Source organism: Clupea harengus, chromosome 13 (genome assembly GCF_900700415.2).
Source record: "Clupea harengus chromosome 13, Ch_v2.0.2, whole genome shotgun sequence".
Lineage (NCBI taxonomy): Eukaryota > Metazoa > Chordata > Actinopteri > Clupeiformes > Clupeidae > Clupea > Clupea harengus.
The window spans coordinates 14,777,833-14,804,855 of record NC_045164.1 but is presented as its reverse complement, the minus strand read 5'-3'; the positions used below and the strand labels follow the sequence as shown (position 1 = coordinate 14,804,855).

Sequence of the window (27,023 nt, the reverse complement as noted above, 5' to 3'; positions counted from 1 at the left end):
TAAGCACTGTCCACTAAAACAAGAGGAGATAACCTTTGAAATGGAAGACAAAATGTTTTGCGAGTAAAATCTCTCCTTAAGGGTATTTCTTTTATTTTTGGCTTACAGTGGTCATTAATGCTTGTTTTTGTGTCCATATTCTCTTCTCCTTTGTCCATTTGAGACATAATAATGGATTTCTTTCTTCTTTTTGAATCAGAAAATGTTTTCTGTTTCATACTAAGGTGGGAAGTATGCCAAAAAGCATACTGTAAAAATATCCTTTGTATGTGCTAATTCAACGCACTGTTATTAATAACCCTAAGCTCTTACTGTATAAAATCCAGTGTGCACAGAACTATACTGAATAAGCATTTTTTTATCAGTGTACATTCTGTATATGCACGTGTATACAGGTGCATATGCTTGTATGTATATCATTTTTAGATAGATATTCAGGATTGAAGAAGTTAAAGGGCATGCTATGCATGTGTTATGTTTTTATTTCTTCTTTTTTCATCCCAGTATGCAGATTTATATTAATTACAACATTTGAACTCATTTCATAATTTGCTAAGTTTCATTTGTGTTCTATTTGTATGTGTGTGTCCAGTCCACTATTTTCTCCCTCTTCCGCTACCAAGCCCTTGTAAACACCACGGCGAGAGACTTGCTCACTGCAGACTGCTATAGCACCATATGATCATGTGATCTCCTGTGATGGGTTCATGCTCACAGGACGTGCGGTAGAGAGCCTAACCTCCAGTGAGACTGTGGCTGACTGTGTGGAGGGAGTCTCTCGCTGGGCGTGACAGCTAGGGGGGTTGTGTGTTACCTATACGTGTGATCTGACTGTATGTGTCTGTGCTCCAGTCAACGACTCCAACGTTCAGTTCCTGGACCAAGATGACGACGACGACCCGGACACAGAGCTGTACCTCACCCAGCCCTTCGCTTGTGGGACCGCGTTCGCCGTCAGCGTGCTCGACTCCCTCATGAGCGCAGTGAGTGTTACACACACTTCATGTATAGGGGCATGTAGGAGAGGGCATGTACAGGAGGGCATGTACAGGAGGGCATGTACAGGAGGGCATGTCTGTGGAGTTCAATTAATGTTAGAAAAAGCCACAGAACATCTTTTCAATGAATATACAGTCTGCTCTGTTTGCGTTTGTTCTGAATTATTATTCTTACACAGTTGTCTCACAAACATCATTTATTGAACTAAAATCAGATATTTAGCTCAGACAAAATGTTTCCAATTTTTTTTTTGATCCAGAGGTTTTATTGACACAGAGACAGAAAGCAGTTCTATGATGACTGCTTTCGTTAATATGTGATTTATCCCTCCCTTTTTTCCCCACCACAATAACGACACACCTTTTTGATACCTAGGGTTAGGGTAGAGACGATAGTTTCATGCTCACAAGATGTGTGGTAGAAAGTCTTGAAGGTGTGCTTTAATGGCAACTCCAATATGTCATATAAGATCTGTAAAACTTAAAGAAATGGAATCAGGCACTCAGATGTAGAATCCAAGCATTACTGGTAGGCTGAAGTTAGTAAATGAAATGCCAGACTCATCAGACAGCACTGTCATCCTCGGTGGCATCAAAAGGAAAGTTGTTGCCATGGATTCTCATAGAACTTGTCAGGGAATGAACTTTCAAAAGGCTTATTAGATCTCTTAACAAGGTAAAGCACCCAAACTTCCCATCGACACACATGACATACTTAGGTGAGCCATAAGGTCCAAAAGCTTTAATCTCTAAACAATGTCATCTTCCTTTAAAAAAGGTAAAGAAGGATTTTTTTCTCTCTCTCTCTTTCATTTCTCTCTATCTCTCTCTCTCTCTCTCTCTTTATCTCTTTCATTCTCACTCTCTCTCTTTCTCTGACCACTCTGTATCCCCCTCACCCATATGATGGCTTAATTCCAGGAGCTCTCAGTTTGAGTGAAGTTAGAACAAAGCATCCTTCAAGTGCGTTTCGCTCTGGACAGAGGTGAAGCCGCCTAATAGACAGCTCTCATCCATCATCCCGCTCAATGCAGCTGTCAGAAGCCCAGAGAGATGTTCTGGCACTCAGCCTCGCAGTGACACTCCGACAGGCCCTCAGTACACCACAGAAAAGAGCTCTATCTGATGCATGGACAGAATAGAACCGCTTCATAAACACCACATTGTTCCTATAGACATGGATCATTTCAAGCCAAACACATGGAGCCAACAGGATATACAAGCGCTAAGACATAAGAGTATAAGGAAGGCGTCAAGGGGCTAAAAGCTTTATGAACATCCTTTGTTAAGGGGTGGTGGTGGCTGCACAGATGTTTCTGCCTTTACAACATATGAAATGTCACTTCGTCCAATTGTTTATGCTGAATAAACAAATAGTTATGTGTTTTATAACTGGCATATTTAATGTAACTGCTATAGCTTTTCATAGCAATAAAAAAAGTTATTCAGGCTTAATATCTTAAATCACTGACAGTATCTTGTTAAATCATGTAATTATATGATTTCATTTATATAAATTTCTAGCAACATGATCCACTAAAATAGACAAGTAATACAGAGAAGTAAGGAAATAAAGTAAGACATTGTACTGGCTGGTAAAAAATGGATGTTAAACAAAGGATTTAGGGGAAGCAGCTTTGTAGTGACATAAAGACCCCTTTTTTCATGGATGTGCAAAGTTTGTTATAAGTCTTCATGATCAAATCTTTTTTGTCTGGTTTAAAAGAATACTGCAAAATATAGCTTGTTTTGAAACCAGCAGTTTTAGTTGAAAGAAAGTGTGAATTTTTGTCAGATGCTATATATTTCAGTGTTTAGTGTATTTTGAAATGTTGCTAGGTGTTTTGCACAAGGACACAACACTATTTTGGAGACAGGCCAAAGACTGTTTGACCTACTATTCACAAAGTGCTGCAGATTGGAGTGTTTGCAGAATCTGCATGTGTATCAGCATAAGGAAATGGGGGTCCATATGAAAGAGGTCATAAAGACTAAAAGATGGCTATTTTTTAAACGTAATGTCATTGTGGTCAAAAACCCTGACCATCGGGTCTTTGTCTTAAGTGTCTTCTCACATCATTCCGAGTATAAGAGAGGTAGATCATGAAATCATTGAACATGACTTTCAGTGGTTCACAGATGTATATTTCACAAATGATTTATTTTATTGCTTTGTCTCTGGAAGATGTAACTATGTAGTGAGAGAACAACACTGGACCTAATATTGAGCCTTGCTGCACACCACTCAAAATTAAATGAGACCAGAGGCTCCCATTATTTAGGACTTTTGATTAAAATGGCATGGTCAAATGTAGCACTGGAGTATGCATTACACAATCAAGGAATGCCTATCATATCTCCCATCTTGGCTTGTTACTGGTATCATTTATTACTTATGGAAGCACCTCCCTTTCTTTTGCCAGACGTACTTCAATGACAACATCCTGACACTTATTCGAACACTGGTGACGGGGGGAGCCACGCCAGAGCTGGAGGCATTACTGGCCGAGGAGAACGCACTGAGAGGCGGCTACAGCACACCACAGACGCTGGCCAACCGCGACAGGTGTCGGGTCGCGCAGCTGGCCCTCTATGATGGGCCCTTCGCAGACTTGGGGGTAAGTGGATGTTTAAGAGGAGCCGACAGGTTCTGTCACATCCCCGGGCAGTACACGTTTCACACCACTGGCCTCTACCGCACAGTAATAGGAACTGAAAAAGCCAGCGTACAACAAGAGGGGTTGTTATCTTTGCAGAGGTCTGAAAAATAATGTCTGACTCTAGAGGTTCAATTTGTCATTTTATTTGTTTACAGTGTTTACATGTTATCACCACAATGTTTGCCTATTTGTCGATGAGTATGTTTAGGGAGTGTCACTAAGCTACATGAAAGCACTAGTGAAGAGAGATATAAAGGATTTCAGTTGTCATGCTCATTATATAAACTGATGGAGGATCCATTGCTGTGTCGTCATTATGTCTTATTCTGTCTGAAATACATTATCTTCTCACTAAAATTGCTGACCTCTTGACTAAAAGACACAGTTTGTACAACAATGTCTTGTTATCTCTTGCTTTCAGGACGGTGGATGCTATGGGGATTTGTTTTGTAAAGCGCTAAAAACATACAACATGCTGTGTTTCGGGATCTACAGACTACGAGATGCACATATAGGTGCACCCAGCATATGCACCAAACGGTGAGCTCATCGAGAATCAGCAATTAAAAAAAAATCTTTTTTAAATCCTTACTCCCTTTGGGATCTTTAAAACGCTGATAGTTTGTCCCCTGTGCTAGGCTGTTGACCTTGTGACATCTAAGACAAATCAAAACCAGCTAAGAGAAATGCCAGGTCCCTTGGTATCTTAAACTAAATTGCCACTGAGACCCTGAAACATTATTATCCTCTTAACAAGTACAGTCTAAATCAGAAGGCCGTGAAACATTCATTCTCCCTTCGCTGCTGGGCCTGCAGGTACGTCATCACCAACCCGCCCTACGAGTTTGAGCTGGTGCCATCAGACCTGATCTTCTGCCTGATGCAGTTCGACCACAACGCCGGCCAGTCCCGGACCAGCCTCTCCCACTCCTCGCACTCCTCCCATTCCTCCAGCAAGAAGAGCTCCTCCGTCCACTCCATCCCCACCGCCAATCGTCAGAGCCGCACCAAGGCCCGAGAGGCCCGCGACAAGCAGAAGTAAGGAACGCCACAGAGCCCAACGAGCACAACTGTGTTGTGAAGTTGGGGGTGGGTGTGTGTGTGTGTGTGTGTGTGTGTGTGTGTGTGTGTGTGTGTGTGTGTGTGTGTGTATGTGTGTGAATGTGTGTTTGTGACTGTGTGTGTGTGTTCATGCCAGGTCTGTGTATATTGAAGTTTAGTCTGTGTCCATCGAGCGTGTCCTGAGTGACATGTTGTGTTTTTGTGCTTGGATTTCTTGTCATGGGTTTGTGTGTTTGCGCCACCATTTGCATGCATCCCCCTATGCTCTGATGTGACATCTATCATAGCAGCCATTGCCCTAACCCTAACCCACACTGATTCCTGTCAGCTTTACATTGCACATTTTGTTTAGGTGTCACAGATCTATGCACAGCTGACAACTATACACTTTTTGGTAAAAAGGCTGGATACACAAGGCTGGTCTAAGTTTCCTAATTAGAAAAAGCTATTGTGTATATAGAAGGTTACCAAGGAGATGAGTTTTTGTGAATGTCACTGAAGGTGTATAGGTAAGGGGTTTGTATGCATACATACTAATATTTGTATATGCTTATACAAATATTCATATGTTGTGTATATGTTAGTGTATTATACTTAACCTCTCAGATTGTCTGTTTTTGAATGCAACTTTATCCAGTATGTCTACTATCTTGACCCAGAATTGACTTGAATTCAGAGCGGGCCAGATATGTAGCGCAATCATCACTAGCCATCTGCTTCCTCTGTGTTCATTCATCCTCATCTGTTTAGTGTGTGTTTCGTTTGCATGTTCATGTTTTTGATTAATTACACTGCTTACTTTTAGTTCTGTTTTTTACTTTTATAATACAATCTATACATAGTATACCAGTACAGTAACATTAGGATTTGTTTTCCACAATACTGCTAGTTTTCAAAAAGACATTTCAACCCAAAGCTGTTATATAGTGATTTGCATTTTAAATGCTCTTTTGAATATCTGCAGAACCTGTTTACAGTAACGTATGGGAGACATTTCAGCTTGTAGCATGAAACCTTCATATTGTCATGTACAGTATACCCACAGAGTTGGGTTTAAACCTTCATATTGTCATGTACAGTATACCTGCAGAGTTGGGTTTAAACCTTAAGGCTTTAGGATTGAGGCCTTCCTATGAAGTGCCTTGAGACAATGCTTACTATAGTTGGCAATATATAACATTTAATTGAATTAAGCGGAATTGAGTTAGACTGAATTGAAGAAAAAACAAATCTACAGTAAAAACCGAAGAAGTCTAAGTATTAGATCTCAAAAGACAAAAGACAAACATCTGATAATCCAGGATCTTTTTCAATTCTAAAAACATGTACAAGCAAGTCATAAAATAATACTACTGCATCGTTTGTCTTATTCATAAAAGTCACTTTCAATTATGCAGAAGCAGATGAATCATTTATCAGACTTGTAATGGTAGGCAAGTGGTGTCTTACTCTTCTTGCTGTAGGCTCTCCGATACACAGCATCATATTTGTAAGCATAGAGTATAGTTTTGTATAGTGTTAACAGTGCTTCTGTGGAGTATGAGTGCACTTTCATTACATATAGAAATACATTGATCATTTCAGTGATTGTGTTTGAGACATGTCATTTGCCTTAAAACTTATGTAGCTCACTTTTTTTTCTGAAGTGCAACAAGGATGAATAGAATGGGCCAAGGTATGCAAGTTAATGATTCTGCATGACACAGCACCTGTTTTGGGGTTTAAAAAGCATAACTTTGTCCTTTGTGGAGCACTGTTATGAAGGGAAACCCTTTTCTTTTTCTCTAGAAAACTGAATCATGCCTCTTTTTAAGTTTTGCTTTCACATGGAAAGCAAAATGGCTGCCACTCCTGCTGAACCCTTGCCATGCTCAGGATCACCCCAGCACTGCATGCGGATCTTCCCTTTCTTTTGTACTTGCCTCTACCTTTCTATCAGTTCATCTGATATGTTTTTGCTATCTATGAAAAGACTCTTTTTTTCGTTTAATTTCCCCCCTTTATTTCAGGTATAAGACAAACTGCATTATGTGAGAGGTCTGTGTGTTGTGTCTGTATTGCTACCCTATGAAATGTTCAAAACTCCTTCCTATTCAAACGCTGAGAATATTTGTAGTTCGCATTTGCATTAATGTAGTTTAATGGGATAATTTCTCTTCAAATCCTAAAAGTTCACGTTCATATTGAACAACAACTAAATTGACTGCCAACAGGAAGCTCAAGTAGTAAAATCCGAGGCTTGTCACATCCCCTCCCGACCAAAAGTGGATGAGTTAGGAGGGGGGAAAAAATCACCCTCTCGCTAGCAATCTCTAAATAAAAAAAGAAGGCCAAGCATGAGATTCTAAATTGCCGAGTTTGGAGGGGCCTCTCCAAATCCCCCTCCTTAAGCCCTGGGTGTGATCTATCAGCGGCGGTCTCAGGGCTGAACTCAGGGGAGCGGGGGGGGGGGGGGGGGCGGGGTAGCGGCTGACACATCACACCACCCCAGGCACCGGCTCGCGTACATCAAACGCCCGCGCTGTGACACACCGCCCCGCAGTCACCGGCTGCCTGACACTCGGAGGTGTGCTGCACATCTCAAGTTCAAATTACATGTTCCAGCGTGAGGAAAACCACATTAGAAAATGAGACTGTGGACAGTGCTGGGAGAAAACACCTGCTCCATATGTCTCCAGTCCACCCCCAACCCCCCAATCTGGCACTCCCCCCTCCAAACACAAGATCCTTCATATCTTATCAGGTCATTAGCCACACTGCTAGAGATACACATATCAGATATCGGTTCAAATGGGAGGCCCACAATACACCCTGTGTGATTTGATTAGCTATTAGTCACAATTCAGAAGACGTGCTACATAGAAATGTTCTATTTATATATAAAGGTATTTTTGAAGGTGACCGTTAGCGATGTAAATAGTTGATGTGTTATTGGTGGACTGTCTGTGTGTGTTGAGTCTAACTCTGCTCTTCCCTCGTTCCCTCTGCTCTGTATCCCCTCACCTTCCTCCCTCTGCTCTTCCCTCGTTCCCTCTGCTCTTCCTCCTCCTCACCTTCCTCCCTCTGCAGAAAAGAAATGGTTTACAGATGAAGCAGACAATGCCTACCCAAGGAACATTCAAATCAAGCCTATGAGCACTCACATGGCCAATCAAGTCAATCAGTACAAATCCACTAGCAGCCTGATCCCACCAATCAGAGAAGTTGAAGACGAATGCTGAGTTCCAGGGCCCCTGATGCCACGTGGGGGAGTTGGGACATACCTTTTTGTTCAAGCTGCGAGGCAAAGATGGTGGCGACGAGTGTGGTGTTGCAATGCTTCTGTCTCGTACCACAGTTCTACATGATCGAGGAAAACTGGAGGGGACCTCCTATGTGTATACCTTTAATGTTACATCCATGCTGTTTGGGAAATTATTTTATTTATAAATGCATACATAGAGATGTATATAATTGACAATCAAGTAAGGATTGTACAGCCCCCTAGCACCTTTTGAATTTACTTTGAGAGTTCAAAAAAAGGCTTTCCTGCTGGTTTTTTTTTGCAATAGTTCAGCGTGTATGTGACCAGACTCCATGACTTCACCGCCGTGGGGGATGACGGCCACACTGGTATCATCCACTCATCCACTGCCCAAAGAATCTCCTCAGAAAGGTTTCAATTGGCCAACACAGTTCCTCTTTGGTTCCATACCTCCCATCTGCTTCTTTTCTATTTGCACTAATAGTGATCGAGTTATTTTACGAATGACTTGAAACATCAAAGCGTTACTCAAGCCATCTATGTCATGGGAGAAAAGAAAAAAAGATTAAGTGTCAACTTCATTTGAATTCACAGAACAGGGGTGGAGTGAGCGTGGCTAGAGAGGTGACACACCTGAGAGGGTTGCCATGGCACTGTTGAGGGACTGACACCGCTCCTGACAGCTTCTGCATCTGCTGCTGTCTCATCTCACAGGCACCCAGCTTTGTACTGCATGGTGTGTGTTGGGGCCGTTAACGTGACAGTTCAGTGAAACAGCGACTCAGCCTGGACATATAGAGGGTGGCGAATGTGCAAAAGCCATTTTCACCCCGATAGACAGTTCAGGCACTCGTGTACTCCCATGTACATGTGCAATGAGGAGTGGGGTGTCTCAAACATAGCTATATCCATATTTGGCAATATGTTCTGCGTTACTGCACTAATTCTGTTGATGTCTTTCCATCACCTGTGTCTGTATGGAAGCCTACTGTGTGACATGCTGTGTGGGTCAAGGGTCAAGGCTCATGACGTGTTCAGCTTGACAGCCACAGGTCGGCCATGCTGGTGTGGGTCCAGTAAGGCACCTGAGAGTGCGCTGTTGGCTTTGATACCCAGCTGTGATTGAGCTCTATAGTACAACACTCTGCCCTAATAAAGAGATGTCAGTACATCTCAGAAACTACGAGAGGAATACAAAGGATTAAAATTGGCTGATGTCAGAATGCCACATATCGCGTAAAGTGGGCATCAATGAGTCCTCCTTTGGCTGTAGTCACTGCCTGGCACAGGGTTTGGCACGGAGGCAGCGAAGAGCTTGGATGTTCTCCCTGCCCAACCCTCATGCCACTCCACATGCCACATGACATGTGTTCCTCTGGGCAAACATGAGAACGAGCTCAATCACAGTTGGTTCATACCGCAGAGACTGAAGAGAGACATGCAACCCATGTCCTCTTGCGTGCAGACAAGCCTAACACAGGTCCTTGAGAGCTGAACCTGAGCCGTCATGAAGCCTTGATGTTGGGATGCTCGTACTGTTAAAAGAGGATTCTCAGAAATGTGAAGGTTGTTTCAAGTCTTCTGGCAGATTTATACATACGTACATACTTCTTTTGTATCCATATGAGCATAATCATTTTGTACTTATTTTTATACACATCAGAGAACTTTATTTCTAAATTTAGCATCATCTTGAATACAGTAAATCTGTACCAGAACGCGATATATTGACAAAGTAATACACCTTACCCCAAGATAGGGTACACAGACACACCACACTGCTTTGAACTTTATATCATATACCATATCAGAGACACTTGGAGCCCGTTAGAACCCTCCAGTCTGAAGCACCCCTCACCTGGTCTCCTTACAGTGGTCTTTGGACTCCACCCAGGCTGCTTCGAGGGATCTCTAGAGCTCTAGAACTAATAATGAATATAATAATATCAAACTGTAATATAAGTCTCGTTTGCCTTGGCAAAATGAGATTAACATAAATAACGAAATGGCAAAGTGACTTTTCTGTAAACAATAGTGTAATTCCAAGTTTGAAACAATGTTAATAATGTACAGTCAGGCACAGACTCCAGGGTGGGGCGTGAGGGCAGGGTGAGAGAGCTGTCCGTCAGCCCACCGCTCCTCTTTCTCTGCTGTGGGAAGTGTGGAATGGAGCTTTTATCTTTACTTTATTAATGATGTTTGGCCTAAATTAGGCCCGGGGACATGCTAAAATGTTGTCATGTGCATATGCATATACCGTAATTCTCTGGAACAACTGTGTTTCAAACTGGTGTGAGACATCCACCACTGAGTCCTAAACAGTGAATTAATAGCCATAAGATTGTAGACAAAAGAAATTGAGTCACTATAGTTACATTTTTTGAGGAGAAAAAAAAAATATTCATGTGTCTAAATCTGTGTAAAATCTAAAATGTGTAAATTCTGCCCATTCTAGACCACTTTTTTGTCTGAAGCAAAATGATCTGAGCTTTAATGTTTGTCTGTGAGACACAGCATGCTGCTGCTGCAGCTCTCCAGGCCTTGTCCTGAAGTAAATATTTGAATTGTGATTACATTGTTGTTACACTTTGTAGCAAGTAGATTTCTTTAAAGAATAATGTGAGTAATGTTTGTATAATTGGATTTGTCGATAACATACTTGCTAGGCAGAAGAAAAATATTTAAAGAATAAGGCATTAAACAAATTGACATATTCATTATACATTGGGGCAAAAACTACAAATTTATCTTATCATATTATTGTTCCTTACGTAACATCCTTTTCCTGTAAACTCCCAACACGCTTCATTAGGTTAAAGAGATAGAGGTATGAACGCGGCTGCCATACTGTCTTCAAATGTCTGAACAGAACATGTGTAAAATGAATACATAGGGTAGCACCAGTTTCAGCTGATCTGGGAGAACATTCTTAATTTTAATGTTCTTGTGAACTTTTGTATCGGGGTTTACATTCCATTTTGTCACTTTGTGTTGCCATAACAATGTTCATTGTTTGTTCTGAAACTGTCACAAAAGCTTATCATTTGTTTACAGTGAAAATTAAGATCCTCAAATTAAAAAAAAATTATTATATGTTAGATGCAAAGCAGGTAAATACTTTTGGTGACCCGTCTTTGAAATTATTTGTAACCCCCACCCCACCCCAACCCAGCTCCCCCAAATAATGAGAACCTGACTGGATTTGAGTAGGAAAACATCGACTCCAGACCCCTTTCCCAGAACTACATTTCAAAATGGAGGTGAAAACATCGACTCAGACCCCTTTCCCAGAACTACATTTCAAAATGGCGGTGACATGACATGAATTTGTATTTGAGTTTCCCAAAAGCAAGATGTTTAAAGTGCCATGGGAGGTGCTCAGACAACAGCATGGTCCAGTAGTCTGCACAAGAAGCGCATTAGTGGCGTGGCGGCATGGAGAACTGGCACAGAGAACATCCAAGCCCTCAGTGCCTCTGTGCCAGTGGCAGTGCGATTAGGCCAAAGGAGGTACCACCCAAAGACCCACAAACGCGAGAAGTGGCATTCACATTCTAAATTTTTAAATGCAGGAGGACCACTCTGCATTTTAACTAATAGTCCAAATCTAGGCTTCTTGTGATAGAAATGACTGGATCATGCAGACTGAGCACTGAACAAGATTTCTTTTTTTTTTCTTTTTTGGTCTATGTACAGTATATTCTCCCGTCCATTTGCTTAAAGAATGCATCCACTCTCCTACAAAGCTTATCCAGACTGAAGAGGAATATATTTCATATTTTTGTCATGTTGCATTTCTGTCACTTCCTCTGCTGTAAAAGATGAACACAGTAACTTGGTGGACATTGTAATATAAATTAAAAAAAAAGAATATACTGTTGGGGGGTTTTAAGTCTTAAGGTAAATTTGCATCTGGCTATTACATGTTGAGTAAAAGTAACTTATTTTTCTGTTCCAAGTAAATTCAGGACATTCACTTTGTGAGCAGTTCCAAACCTCTGGCACACTCTCATCATAGAGCACCAGTGAAGGGATCCTTTTGAATTTTGAGCTAACAGGAAAATGGAGAACATGATGGTGCTGAGTTGATCTACCTGACTCTGTCAAAAAAATAACCTGCTGATAAATATACTGTCTTGTACAAAAAGTTGTACATAAATTGTACATGGTTTCTTTTTGTATTTTTCTCAGATTAAAATGGATGTATTTGTGTTCTAAGATGTGCTGATGTCCTCTTCTTTTGCTTATGTTCAGCAGAAGATGAAGTCAAAGGCCAACGCTAGTTTATATCAGTACCTCTTGTGACATACTACAGTTAAGACACAGTTAGAATTAATCAATCAGTGGAAATGTTCTGACACTAAAAATAACGATGTAAACCACAAATTAGGAGCATTAGTAAGACCAAAAGTGAATGTTTTATACACCCCCTGTTCTAAATCAATGTCTTAACATATTCAACATAACATATCAGTTTCATTAAATAATTCAAAAGTAGCAACGTTGGTATCAAATTATTTTCATCAGATTACTCCTTTTTCATGGCATCATAAGATGACATTCTTAATGTTTCTACAAAACCAATCCCATCTTCTTCAGTAATGCATGGAATCATGTAAACACACCAGTACTGCAGTGAAGTTTGAGGATTACTCTCTCTAGAAGAGAGGCTGCTGAGGCTGCTGAAATCCTCCTGCGAGCAGCAGCAGCCAGGCAGGCAGGAGCAGGCAGGGGCAGGCGTGGAAGTGGAGCAGATGTTGGGTGCTGTGCTGATTGGGGGCCTGGTAATGGTGGCACATGGGGCAGCTGAAATTGATGGCTTGTTAGTGGGGCCTGGCCCCTTTGTGAGATGTTTTCAAAATGATTGATTTACAATAAAGTGGCTTCTGGTGTGCGCATGCAGGCAGAACGCTCTCAGATCGATCCTACTGAAATTGATTGATCAGCCATTTAACTTGGCAGCATGTTTACCAAAAGAAACGAAGCAAGACCCATTCTTTCAGTGAGATCAAAACATACAGATTTTCACAAACACAAGAATCTGTAGTTTTGGCACCAAGTTTATAAATTGCATACTCTGTCATTTCTTCGTGTGGACTTTAAATATGTTTCCAATTTAATAAATAAGATGACTTTTTTTTGTGTCCTGTTTTATCAGATGCAGGTGATGCAAACAGATTACTATCACAATAGCTTTAATTTGATATTCAGGGTTTGACCCAGCCTATATCACCAGTCCTTCATGGTCTTATTTACCAGTAAAAGCCAACCTCCCACAACTATTTAATCCGTCCGCGTATGTGGGTTATTAGATATCTATTTGTTCATTTACACGTTTTTATCCATCTAGTGATGAACAGGCCTTATCAGAGTCATCTTCTCAGAGACACAGTAATACAAAGGGAGAAGCGTGTTGCTCTGAGCTCACCAACCCTCCAAATTGAAGTGTAATGACGATGGAAAGCCGTTATCTCTGTCCATGTTGTGACCTCTTCTCTGAGACGTGGTTCAGTAGAGCTTTTCCTGCCATCACCTCAACAAAGCTGCCCCTTCAGCTCGCAGCCCTGCAAATCATCTCCCAATGGCTACTTGAGTCTGTCCTTTGGATAATTGGAGATGAAAACAGCCCTGCACACTCTCACCTTGGGACTCCGTGGGCCCATCATGTGGCTTATTAATGATTTTACACAGCCACTCACGGCTGCAGACTGTCAGGATGCCAATAATATTTACTGGTTGACACGCGGGTACGGGAGGAGGCCAGAGGCTGGGCTGATTACACCGCTGCGCCTCATAGCCCCTCAACCCCGCCAAACACTCCACAAATAAACCCACAGCCAAGCCGTACAGGTGAGACGCCATACAGCCATTCTGCAGCCGGCGAGCCCCACTCCCTGAGTGAGCCAACAAAACACTGGCTATGTTTAAATACATGTGCACTACTCACCTACGAGGTAATGATTTGCCCCAGGAAAAGCTGGCAAACTGCATAGGAGTGGGCTTCAAATCGCACTGTTGGCAAAGCTGCTTTTCAAACGGAGCCTGGAGGCCTGTCATGTGTGACTAAAGAAAATCATATTTATGCAGTCATTATGCACCATTTGCCACATCAATAAGTTGCACAAATCAAAAACAATTTTCCAGGTGGATTGTCAGTTAGGAAAATGAAACAGGGAACTTTCAACTATTGAACCGCTCACGATCAATGTGTGGCAATTGCAATTGATTTGTTATCAATTTGACACGAGCTCAAATTAATTTCAGCAAGTCTCTCTGACCCCAGCTGCAATCACAGGGGTGTAAACATGCTTATTTTGACAGCAAAGACAACTCCCTCCTCTTTCCTCTCACATACAGAGAAAAAAAATCCTAAAAGCCGACTCCTTTTTTCCAGGTAATTTGTGTTGGGCTTTTAAGTTCTTCTGTTTATGTTGATGAGCAGACAGAGGACACAGACTGTATCCTGCACACCCCCACCACCTCACCCCCCTAGCCCCCCCCAGCCCCCATCAGGGGTCCTCTCTCAACCCATCTCAGGCATGATAATAAGTTACCATGACGATGCGGCACGCTAGGTTCAGTGGCGCCACGGCGGATAAACAGAGATCCTTTACGAAAACAAGAAGGTCATTACGGCAGCTTGTCAAATCAATGGTCAGAGTGTCCCGCCTGATTAAGCCATCTCCTCTCAGCACTGACACCATGTCAATAGTGTCAGGATGGCGGAGGCAGCGGAGGCTCTCACATGATTGGAGTGAAATGCCCATCAGTCAGGGGAGCTGAGGGGGAATAATGATTCTCTGTGCTGCCTATTAGAAGTACATGACAACTCAATTGTACTCTCATGGACAGAGACAGAGACAGGGAGAGAAAGAGACAGACAGGGAGTGAGAAAGGTAAAAAAAAAATTATAATAATTTAAATGTGACCTTGTAGCATCATCTTAGGCTGAACTGAAATGGCAAGATAAGCTGATCTTTGCATGAGGTGATTAACAGAATTGAAATGGATCAACAGAAAGGACTCGAAGGTTTTATTGTTTTCATTTTGCCGTGTGCAATTCGCTGTCTTAATAACTCCCTTAGAGTAATTGAATGATGCATAAACAGTGTCAGAAATATGTGTTTTCTGAAGTGCAGAGGATACATTCTGTCCATGCAAAGGGTACCGAGATAAACAATTAATCCCCTCTTGTAATCCAACACAATAGAGCTTTGCCTTGTGGCGAGCGCTCTCTGTGCGCGGCCTCCAGCTGACTGACTGATCCATTCTGTCAGAGAGAGCTCTTCCCTCGGTGCTCAGCTGGCAGCTGTAATGTTAAGCCAGAGAGCCCTGCTGGTGGTCCATGTAATGGATCCAAAATCTATGTTATCAAAGGGCTACAACAGCCCTGTGTTGGGCTCTTCCGCTGGGAAGCCTCCTAATTGAGGAGTATTAACAGAGCACTTATAATTCACCAGTGGAGATTCTGTGCTCTTAACGAGGAGAGGAAAGAGAGGAAACTGCCCGGAGTGAGCGTAGTGTTGAAGAATGAAGAATGGATCCTCTCTTAAAGGGAAAATTTTCCTCCTGCGTCTATCCTTAAGTTTTGTTTGGTAAAAACCATAGCATACATTTTGACATGGAGAAAAATAACATTTCATGTGGACGAGTTCCGTGTTCCTCATTATCTGTGGGTGATTTTACAGTATTTCATAAGAATGTCCTCAGGGGGGAAAAGAGCTGCAATCACCTCTCCCGCACTCTTAGCTGTAGGGATTTTCTATTCTCACTCCGCCAATCAATATGTTTTGAACACGGTTTTGTTAGGATTATCAGAGCACAGAATCAGTAATACCCAAACGCTACAGTTCACGGATAAAGTTTATCCACTCCAAACTCAGAAACAAGAGAAGACTGGGAGGGGAGAGGAGATTCTGCTGCAAGCGATCGTATATATATCGACAGCTTTCCGTGTCAAGCCAAACAAAGAGCCATCTCTGCCTCCTGCTCATATTGGCAAATTACAATGCTGTCATATTACAATCCAGTCAAACCCTATTTCATTTAGAAAAAAATTACATACATTTTACAAATTTCCCTTGTAATTGAGCCCTTATCAGCAAAAATCCACACTGAGTGACACAAAAATGTCCTTGCTGTGCCTCCTCGATAACATTCTGGCAAAATTATTAGTAATTTAAAAGCACAGAAAATTGCCTGTCCTCAGAGAAAACCTTTTGTGTCAGTGGTCAATCATAGTATCGCTCCACACGTAGTAGCCTCCCTGTCCTCATTCAAGGCACAAAAAAAAAAAACAGAAATTCTCTGGGGTATAATATAATTTTGTGTTAGAGCCAGCTTTATTGAAACAGAAAAGGCAATTTGCAGGGGACCCAAGTGAGACGTGTGTGTTCTCTTGATGTCCTGTTCTTCCTCATTAATAAGAACCGTGCTGACAAAACACAATCTTCAGCTCTAATGTGACACGGAGGGGATCCCTAATATCCCTCTCACAGTACAGCAGCCCCCTTTCATTTCACATCCTTACAAAGAGCTAAATTGTCATTGCAGACAGTACGGAAAGGAAAGATGAGAAGTTAATACAGAATCAGACAGTGTTGTCAAGTACACACAGGAAGAAAGGGACAAAACGGAGAGATAGATAGATTAAAAAGGTCCATCGCAACCATCAGAATTATGACTATGGATGCATGGGCAGAGAAAGCCGTAGGGAGCGTTTCATCTTCACCGCGTTCGTGATTCAAGGACTTCATTTCTGTGGTAAAGCGTCTTCCCTTGGGGATCATTCGGGACAGTCTCAACGATCTGTGCATCCTTAAAGGTGGCAGTGCGACAGATCCCCCCCCTCCCTCCTCCCCACACACACACACATGCACACACGCACCTTTTCTACGCCATTAGCTGCTGCTGAGTGTCAGCTTCTAGATGCTTCTATATGTCATTGTCACGAGGCAAGGCCAGGCCCTCCCCATTTGGCGCTCTGCCCTGAGCAAACAGCAGCAGGTCTGATCGCACAGGGTCATGGTAAATACCACCGCCCGGCGCCCGGAGATGAAGCCACATGACTTCCCATCCCGGGCTCAAATCAGGGTCACAGCCAGCAGAGGCTTCCCACAACATATGGAACATCTTAGTTAGAGGCTTCAGATATCTGTGTGAGAAACACTTACTGAGGGTAATACAGCCATCATAGGAAAATAAAGAACACTATTCAGTGAGTTTTTTTGTAGAGAGGACCTGCTTCCAAATCTGCTGCCGATGTCATAAAGGACAGGCTATGAGTGATGGGGAGCGCAGCGTTTGGTAGATTACACCTCCACAGGGCACTTGTGTTAGGTTTAGTGGCTATGCCAAAAGTCTCTTTGCAAATGTGAGTAAATGCCAATCTTTCCACCATTGTCTTCTGGTCCAGTGTCTTCCTTTTTTGAAGTCAAGCATGTCAAATGAAAGCTTTAGGCCCATCCCATGAACAGCCCAGATCTATGGGAGGGGTTCGGGTGAGTGCACACGGACATTCAGGCACGAACTTGAGCTACAAGCACAAAAAATACGAGACAAAGACAAAAGATCACAGTCACCCTTCATCTTCACGTCATCGGATTAGTCAGACGAAGCCTTTTATGTTTTTGAACTGTCTCAGTTGGTGAACACACCTGCTTCACCGCATTAATATCTCATCTCCAAATTTGAATTCACTCACAACTATTATTCAGACACAGCTGATTTTTTTGATTGAAATGCAAGTAAATGCATTAGAGTGCACCTGGTCAAGTCAATCACGAAGAAACAAACTAGTCCATTTTTTAAATCCTTGTTCCAAATGAAACAGACGTGTGGCTGTAACCTGCTTAGTAATTACTGGAGCAGTGCAATAAGACCACCGTGGCCAGTGAATGGGAATAACACACAATGCTTTATGGCCATAATAACACTTTCCAAATATTCAGTTTCATAAGGAGACAAATAACCAGTGCCCGGCTGACTGCGGAGCCCAGACGAGTTCCTCTTCACCTCCAGTCGTAAACCCTGATTTACGGCCGCGCACCGTAATTTAGCATTATTCATTTGGTCTGTCAGTGGCACATTGGAGCGTAATAGAAATGCCAGCAAGCTCGCTGATTTACTTAGTAAAATTTTCATCCCAAGGTTGGCCAGCAGATGATTGGAGCCGGGAAGAGCAAGAGGAATTCATGCATTATGTAGCAGAAACTGACATGACCTTGAGCCATCAGGGCCTTCACTCGACGCTATATTACGGCTGCCACGGACTCCTCAGCTGCAGCAGATCCATGTGACGTGTTTAACAGTGTTTTACACAACATTACTGATGCTTTGCATTGGATGAGCTGCTTTTATCTGCTCCTCCATTTCCGAGGCACTGAAATGACATTGGAAGTAGGACCATTTATGACACCCACAGTCCCATCAGATTGCGCTGGCACACACTATTAATAGTCATAAAGTTACCAAGGGAAAATAAGCAGCCATTACTACTGGAATGAGAGGCATCGGAGCATGAGGGTGGACAGTGCTCTATTTCAACTAGATTAGCATTTAGCTGTTAGAGATATCCCAGAAAATACAGTTATTTACGAGGTTTGGAACTACACAAGTATTTCAATTTCGAGAAAAGAGAAGAAAAACACTTATAAATATAAATGAGTGTTTTAACTTTAACACACACTGAGATAATTGCTAAAAACAAATTCAATCCACTGGCATTACTGCGTGAGCATAAATAGTTGAAATGGTAAGAGATAAATGTGTGATTGTTGTTAAAGTACACACACACTCCCTGTGTGTAGACCAAAGCCCTTGTGTTGTTGGCGTGACTGCAGTAATCATCATGTTATATTTACAGCATGTAGTGAGGGCCGGGTAAGCCTGGCTCGAGCCAAAGGAATGCATGAGAAACACTATTTTCCCACACCAGAGAATGGGAGAGGGGAAATCAATAGTCTCAGTGTTAGTAGAGCTTTGGCAAACCTTTAAAATTCAAGCCTAATTGATTAACCTAAAAATGTCTATATCTCCAAATGACACAGTTTTGTGCTCTTCTCTTTAACTTGACCATGACATTTGAAGATACATTGAAACGAATCAGAAGTGCATAGAGTTGAAAGCAAAAGCTATCAGCATAAATTACCATAGATTTGCCTCCCCCCCCCCCCCCCCCCCCCATGCCCTGAAAAATATATGTGGGCTGAAAAGGGCCCTTTTGTGTCACAATATAAAGAGGGACATAATTACAGAGAGAAATGATGGTTGTACCTGCTGTTCAAGGAAATGATCAGGGAACACTATTCTTTTTTTAAAGCTGAGTCCATTTTGATATAATTGGTAGTGGAATTATTTATGACATTAATTGCCACATTATCGACTGCCTGTCAAGTGCGATGGCAGTCCGTCCATCTTTCTTAGCCTAGGAAGCTAGCTCGGCCTAAAGCAGACTGACAAGCTAATTACAACATCTTCCCCTTCGGTGACAAATGTTACTCATCTGAAACCGTGGCGGAAATAAGACCCCCCCCTCAACCCTACCACCACAACCACACATAAACGCACACACACACACAGACTTCCACACACACACACACACACTCACACACACACACTAAAGACAGACAGAGCCTTGCCAATGTCCTTAGGAGCTGACCTAGGACATCTCTCACCCTGCCTTCCTCCTCCTCCTCTCCTGGTTGGCCGGACCAATCAGCTTGCTGCTGTCAATCTCTGATTGATGCTGACTGTTGTCACTCATCCTGGCAGTGAGGACTGATGGGCGAGGACATCAGATGACAGATCCCCAGTGACACACACACACACACACACGGCCTCCTTTGATTTGTGCCTCAGCAGGGTGGGGTGTGGGGGGTCTGGGGTCTGAGCACAGGTCTCTGAGCAGCCCCAGCACAGATCACCACAGATCTGGGGTTTGAGCACAGGTCTCTGAGCACAGGTCTCTGAGCACAGGTCTCTGAGCAGCCCCAGCACAGATCACCACAGATCTGAGGTCTGCACACAGGTCTCTGAGCACAGGTCTCTGAGCAGCCCCAGCACAGATCACCACAGATCTGAGGTCTGAACACAGGTCTCTGAACAGCCCCAGCACAGATCAGCACAGATGAAAGATCACAGGAGGGGTTTCTCGTCCTCCCTACTGTATACCCCCCAGTGGTCCCCAGTGGTCCTTTCCATTCTCGTGGAGGAGGCTAGTCCCTGTACATGGTCTAAAGGTAAAGCATACACCTCCCATGATATAATTCTGATATCACAATGCAGTGTGTCTAAATAATTATATAATTCTGATAACACAATGCAGAGTGTCTAAATAATTATATAATTCTGATAACACAATGAGGAGAGTTTCTAAATAATGATATAATTCTAATAACACAATGCGGAGAGTTTCTAAATAATGCCACGTATTGTCAGCACCTTTTCTCCGCCATGTATGCTGTTTACACTGTCTATATGTAATCAGTACAAAAGAAAATGTACTACATTGACTGGAAGGCAACAAAAGCCATATTTATATATTTTTTTAAGAGAAACATGACTGTTAAAATCATTTTTACTTTCCCACTACAAAACCTATATATCCCTATGAGTTTAACTTTACTCTAAAGATCTCCACATTCTGTGTGTTTCATTATTGGTAAGTGGTGGTGGTTCAAATTCCTTGCTACCGTTGACTCTTAATACTTAATACTAAAAAAAAGAAGTTGTGCAAATGTGCTGTACAATTAAAAAAAAAAAACTTAATATTGATAATTGATCATTAACATTGATAATTACGATGTAGATGAATGCACTCTCACATGCCATCAAATATTACTGGAGATCTATCAGAGAGATCGAGTTGGAACAATATGTTGTTACAGCACATCTCAAAGCCCAGCGGCCGAAGCCATGTACATGTGCCCAGCAGCCGATGCCATGTACATGTGCCCAGCAGCCGATGCCATTTGAAGTACAGGAGCGTCATCCATACCACAGGGTAAGGGATGGAATGGAAACTCTAATAAAAGTGTAATGGCTTTCTACTGCTCTTGCCCGGGTTTGTGTGCCAGGCGCTGCAGCTCCTCTCCAGTCTGTGTGACCTGCCCAGCAGGCCTGGGGGCTGGCAGCATGCCACTGATCCATCCTGATGAGGTGCCACGCCACGTTTGCCCATACAGGAGCCCTCCCTGGCACAGCCGCGCCACACCAGTCACCCAGGCCACTGCCCACAGGTTGTTCTGGGGCTCATCCCTTTAATTAGACTACATCCATGCCTTCTCCCCCTCTGCGCCTCTTTCTCCTCCTCCTCCTCCTCCTCCTCCTCCTCCTCCTCCTCCTCCTCCTCCTCCTCACGCGGGCGTATGTCAGCATATGTCTTCCCGGCTCGCACTTCCTCCTACTCATAATGCTGTTTATATTTGTGAGAAGCCCGTGCGAGAGGAGAGGAGAGGAGAGCAGAGCAGGCCGTGACGAGGATGGGAAGTGACACACACCAAACTCGGTATGTCCCCCAGCCAGCGACGCCGGCTTGGGTGCTGTCAATTCGGGCTACATCAGCAGCACTGGCTCAATGGCAGCGTCTGTGACACATGTCACAAAGTTTTAAATGTCTGTTCTTTTCATCAGAATGGCTGTGGCGAAGGCAGCCAGGGGAGAGATGACATTTTGTGTGTGTGTGTGTGTGTATGTGTGTGTGTGTGTGTGTGTGTGTGTTTGGGGGTGGGTTGTGGGTGATGTGGGGTGTGTGTGTTGTGGAGGGAGGGGAGACTTGTTGTGGCTCCCTCTTCCTGCCTCCTCCAGCTGTCAGGCCCCGTTTCCTGTGAGCATATCACAACACGGACAAACAAACCTTGTCATTTTGAAGCGCTGGCACTAGTGACCACGCTAAGTAACAGTGGGCCAGGAGGAATCCTGTGCACATAGTCTCATAGGAGGGAAGGACACACACACCCAGAATGCCACAGACAGTCACACGGAGACACACACACATGTATGCATTCACACACGCACACAAACACAAACATGCACATATAGGAAAACAATGGTCCCAACAGATCACGCCACACACAATGTAATTCAAGCCTGTGTACACACACACACACACACACACACACACACACACACACACACACACACACACACACACACACACACACACACACACACACACACACACACACACACACACACACACACACACACACACACACACACACACACACACACGTAAAAACAGGTTCCTGAGAGATAAATCGGCATGTACTGTTAAGCACACAGACACACACACGCACACAAATGTTTTGCCAGGCTATCCCTGACCTTTCAATCATCCCGGCCCTGAAAGATTGATCAGCTCAAGCTCGCGTGCGCGGTTTCCTTCACATCCGGTGGCATCTATGACATTTGTTTGGGCTCACTTGGCTGGCACGCGGGCCAGAGGAGAGGAGAGAGCACTTCATTACATCAAGTAATTAAGCAGGATGGGGTGCAGCCGATAAAGTGTCACTTTGACAGGCCATGAGCATTGAGCAGAGGAGAGGAGAGGGAGGAGAGGAGAGGGGGAGAGGAGAGGGGGAGAGAGGAGAGGAGAAGAGGAGAGGGAGGAGAGGAGAGGGGGAGAGAGGAGAGGAGAAGAGGAGAGGGAGGAGAGGAGAGGGGGAGAGAGGAGAGGAGAAGAGGGGGAGAGAGGAGAGGGGGAGAGGGAGGAGAGGGAGGAGAGGAGAGGGGGAGAGAGGAGAGGATAGGGGGAGAGAGGAGGGGAGGAGAGGGGACAGCATAGAGCCTCTCAAACTCAGTGATGGGGTCTCTGGAAGCATTCCACTGGCTTTTGAGGAACAGATGACAAAACACACTGTTTCTGTCAAACCACTCCTGAAACCTGCTAGGTTAGTTAGGTGTGTAGTGTCAAACCCCTCCTGAAACCTGCTTGGTTAGTTAGGTGTGTAGTGTCAAACCCCTCCTGAAACCTGCTTGGTTAGTTAGGTGTGTAGTGTCAAACCCCTCCTGAAACCTGCTAGGTTAGTTAGGTGTGTAGTGTCAAACCCCTCCTGAAACATGCTTGGTTAGTTAGGTGTGTAGTGTCAAACCCCTCCTGAAACCTGCTTGGTTAGTTAGGTGTGTAGTGTCAAACCCCTCCTGAAACCTGCTAGGTTAGTTAGGTGTGTAGTTTCCAACTAATCACTGAGTCAGAGTGAACCTGATGAAATTAATTGACCTTAAAGCCTTGGGTTGAGTTGTCCTTTTTAGTTCTGATCTGCAACATATAACCAACTGAGGATTATACAACATAACTATTATATAGAACAGACACCGTAAATGTTCTGAAGCTCAGGTTATTTAAATTAGAACATGACTGAATGAATGCAGAAATTGACAGCAAGTTTATTTTTGAATCCACAGAATAGATCCATTATAAAATCCACAACATTTCAACAGAGATCCCATTAAACAAACACTAAACTATGGAGGACACACACATTTAAGACATCAGGAAAGAGACTACATACAATGACAACAGTGAAGATGTTAAAGTGTGTCATTGTCAGTGCACATGGGTAAAGTAAAGCAGTGGCTTTGTGATGCTGATTCGTAATATGTGTTATTTTCTATATACAATGGAAGCACAGAGGTAGACAGACATCACGGGAAAGCTTGGTTATTAAACTGAACAATTGAAAGGCTACTTCTCTTTGGTTCATCATTAAGGCTGAACAGAACAGCACAGAATATTCTTCAAACTGGCATGTAAAGAAACTCATATTTTATTAACCAATGTCTAGCCCCAGTGTATCAGAGCAGGTCACAGTTTGCTAGGAAGTTTATGAAAAGTTATGGAAAAGTGCACTGGTGTAAGTTATGGAAAAGTACACTGGTGTAAGTTATGGAAGGAAAAAAAGGAAAAACGCCAAAAGTTATCCACATCCTGGTCTTCTCAATCCTCCCCCATTCTGCTCTTCCTCATCCTAGTCTTCCTCCACCTCCATAGGAGCGGCTGGTGCTGCTGCTCTTCCTCACCTCCCTGCTCTGTGCTGTGGAAGTCCTCCTCATTAAGTCTCTCCTCCAGGCTCTGTGCAGGGCTGCTCTTCCCCCGCACCAGCACTGCTGCTGAGGCCGGCGTGCCAGGCTGCACCCTCTCACCTCCACACCACTTCCCACCAGCCATGCTTAAACAGCACAGATCATCCTGAAGCTGCTACTCATATGTAACAGTGCTTACCCTCACACACACACGCACACGCGCACACGCACACGCACGCGCGCACACACACACACACGCACACGCACACGCACACACACACACACACACACACACACACATCTACACGCTTCCAAGACAGAGGCTGGGATGACAATTAATAAAAAGAAAGAAAAGAAACATTGTTGTTCTGTTTTGCACGTCCTAAAATAATCATGGTAAAAAATAGTGGTGGAATCAATGCTATCTTGGTTTTATCAGTCTATCAATCATCATTTCAATCCATTATTGGAATTCAATGACAATGTAAGTACTGATAAATCCCCATCTCATAACTGTAAGATGAAAAGGTCAATCAACCTGATCCATATATTTACAATACATATCTAATACATATATCATACACAACACTTTAAAAGGCTAGCACTTCGTCCATTCAACAATAGCTAGTTAGCCAGCATGACCTGCTTCAGTATCCTCCGCTGTGCGATTGTACACAATGCATATAGCAGTTACAGACGTTAAGTTAAGGACGCCAGAAGAATTTGACAAAGAAAGAAACCTGGCAAAATACAGCATAAGGACATCAGCAGCCCAAATTCATTATGCATACAGGAACTGGAATGTGTGAAGCAGAGAGACTCCCCACCACCACGGCTGCCTCTGCCTCTGTGTGGAGGGGTTTAACTTTAGCTTTGACTTTGAGAGCGGCCTCTCTCTCTCGCCCTGGCTGTCTGGCGCATGCCCAATGAAGCCTCAGGTGTGACCCTTGACCTTTGGCGAGCAGCGGTTGGGCCAGGCAATCCATCATGGCGCTCATCCTGTCAGCGCAGGCACTTGGCCGGAGCTGTCTGTCAGTCCAGCGAGAGGAGGGATGGGGCGGGGGTTATGGGGAGGGGGAGGTGGAGGGGGGGAAGGGGAGGTGGGGAGGGGGAGGTGGATGGGGGGGTTGGTGGGGGGGTTGTGTGTGGCGGTGGGGACTCTGCTTAAAGGCAATCATGTCAATCTGGCTGGGACTGCTCAGACGAAGACACGGAGATGGAGCTGACAGGGACGGCGGAGTCAGCAGAAAGCACTAGAGGGCTGTGTGGCGCTGGTGTGGACTGCGAGTGGCAATATGTATATTTAGAAAGAGAGTTGTGGGAATGGATCTGTGTTTAAAGAAGGTGTCAGAGCTGGCCTGCCTGTCAGAGCTGGTCATTGCGGATGAAGCGATTGCCTTCTGAGTGCTTCCCGTAGTAGACGTAGCGGCACTTCGCAAACACTCCTGCAAAACAGAACAAAAATATATATAAATACTTCAACAGATACACAATAAGATATCAGATTCTGAACAAACCTCTTTAATAAACCAAACTGTATTGTTTTTTTTGGCATTTTAAATAAGACAGATATGATACTGATATTAAGCCATTAGTTTGCTATTGGGTTGTTTGTTACACAACATTTGGGATTCAATATTTCAACATAGAGATATCAAGATCATATTTGTGTGAAATATAACAAATAAGGCAAGCAGTGTTGTTACTAAACCATGTAGACAATGATTTGCACATGATTTGCACTGAAACAGCGAGGGGTGATGCAGCGCACGCTATGGCAGAGCCCAAAATAAAGACTAGCACACCCTTTCAGCGTGCCTTGTTTAACATAGATTCAGCACCCCATTGTGAATATTTATATAAATATTTTTCCAAGAAACAAAACGCAGACTCCCAAATGTCAGCGCATCATTCAAATGTGGCATAAAAGGTACGTCAGAGGAGACACCGCATCCGTCTCAAGTTGAAGAACACCACAGAGACAACATTTGGCCCCAGGGCAATGTCTAGACAGTAACAAGCACAGAGCCTGCCTTCCACTGAGACAAAAAGAGAGGGAGTGAGTGAGAGAGAGAGAGAAAGAGAGAGAGAGAAAGAGAGAGAGAGAGGGAAAGAGAGATAGAGAGAGAGAGGGGGAAACAAAAAAACCCAAGCCTGATCCACAAGGAGGCAATTATTATAGCGATCAATGGTCAGAGGGACAGAGGGAGGCTCTGTGGTCAGTGCACACACACACACACACACACACACACACACACACACACACACACACACACGCACACGTGAAGAGAAAGAGAGAGAGTTGTGTGGTGTGGCGTGGTGTGGTTGACGGGAGCTGTCCAGTGGCCTGCTGTATTTGCTGAGATAACCATCAGCACCATCCAGTGTCACCCACCCTGCAGGCGCCTGGGAAGGGAAGGGAAGGGAAGGGAAGGGAAGGGAAGGGAAGGGGCTGGTGGGGTGGGTTGGGGTGGGGTGCAGAGGGGTGGGGCGGGGTTGAAGGGGGCTGGACGGATTTGTCGTTGTTTATTTGATATTGTGACAGGCTCTGGAAAGGCAGAAAGGAGGACTGTTCACAGCACAGCGCTCTCCCACAGGGCAGAGACTGACGAGCTCAGGACACACCACTCGCATCCTGCTATTTATAATGTGATGAATGTCTGAGGTGTGTGTGTGTGTGTGTGTGTGTGTGTGTGTGTGTGTGAGGGAGACACAAGGGCTAATTATACTTGTTCGCTTTAATTATGTTTTTTCCTCCCTAATGACTCAGATCCCATTATCATTAAAAGGGCATTTCACTGTGTTAACTTCTGTCTGATAACAGCACACAGACACAGGCAATCAGAGGCAGGTAATGTGTGGATATCCTTCCACTATTCTGCTCTAGAGGAAAAAAGGCACATGTTGTATGGATAGAACTGGAGCAGTAGACAATGAATAATTATTAACACTATACTGCAAAACCTTGTGTGAATGAAGTGTAACAGACAAATTGATTCAGCACAAACTAATCCTTTGACCTGTCTGAATCTGGAT

At 43.7% G+C, this 27,023-nt stretch overlaps 2 protein-coding genes across 21 annotated transcripts in view; one reads left to right on the top strand and one right to left on the bottom strand.

The window, feature by feature from the left end:
• Positions 1-8,151, top strand: part of kcnma1a (potassium large conductance calcium-activated channel, subfamily M, alpha member 1a) — a 142,288-nt gene extending 134,137 nt beyond the window's left edge. For 16 of the 20 annotated variants that reach the window (XM_031578818.2, XM_012838319.3, XM_031578810.2 and 13 more), the window contains 6 exons: positions 853-983; positions 3,422-3,616; positions 4,080-4,198; positions 4,475-4,696; positions 6,367-6,395; positions 7,790-8,151. In XM_031578818.2, the coding sequence (XP_031434678.1) occupies positions 853-983; positions 3,422-3,616; positions 4,080-4,198; positions 4,475-4,696; positions 6,367-6,395; positions 7,790-7,941 (848 nt within the window). In that variant the 3' untranslated portion in view covers positions 7,942-8,151. The remainder of the gene's footprint in view (positions 1-852; positions 984-3,421; positions 3,617-4,079; positions 4,199-4,474; positions 4,697-6,366; positions 6,396-7,789) is intronic. The other 4 variants (XM_031578824.2, XM_031578823.2, XM_031578827.2 and 1 more) reach the window with 1 other exon arrangement.
• Positions 8,152-25,095: 16,944 nt separating this feature from the next.
• Positions 25,096-27,023, bottom strand: part of lrmda (leucine rich melanocyte differentiation associated) — a 203,515-nt gene continuing 201,587 nt past the window's right edge. Inside the window, exon 7 of the mRNA XM_012838421.3 lies at positions 25,096-25,432. Coding sequence (XP_012693875.1) covers positions 25,353-25,432 — 80 coding nt within the window. The 3' untranslated portion in view covers positions 25,096-25,352. The remainder of the gene's footprint in view (positions 25,433-27,023) is intronic.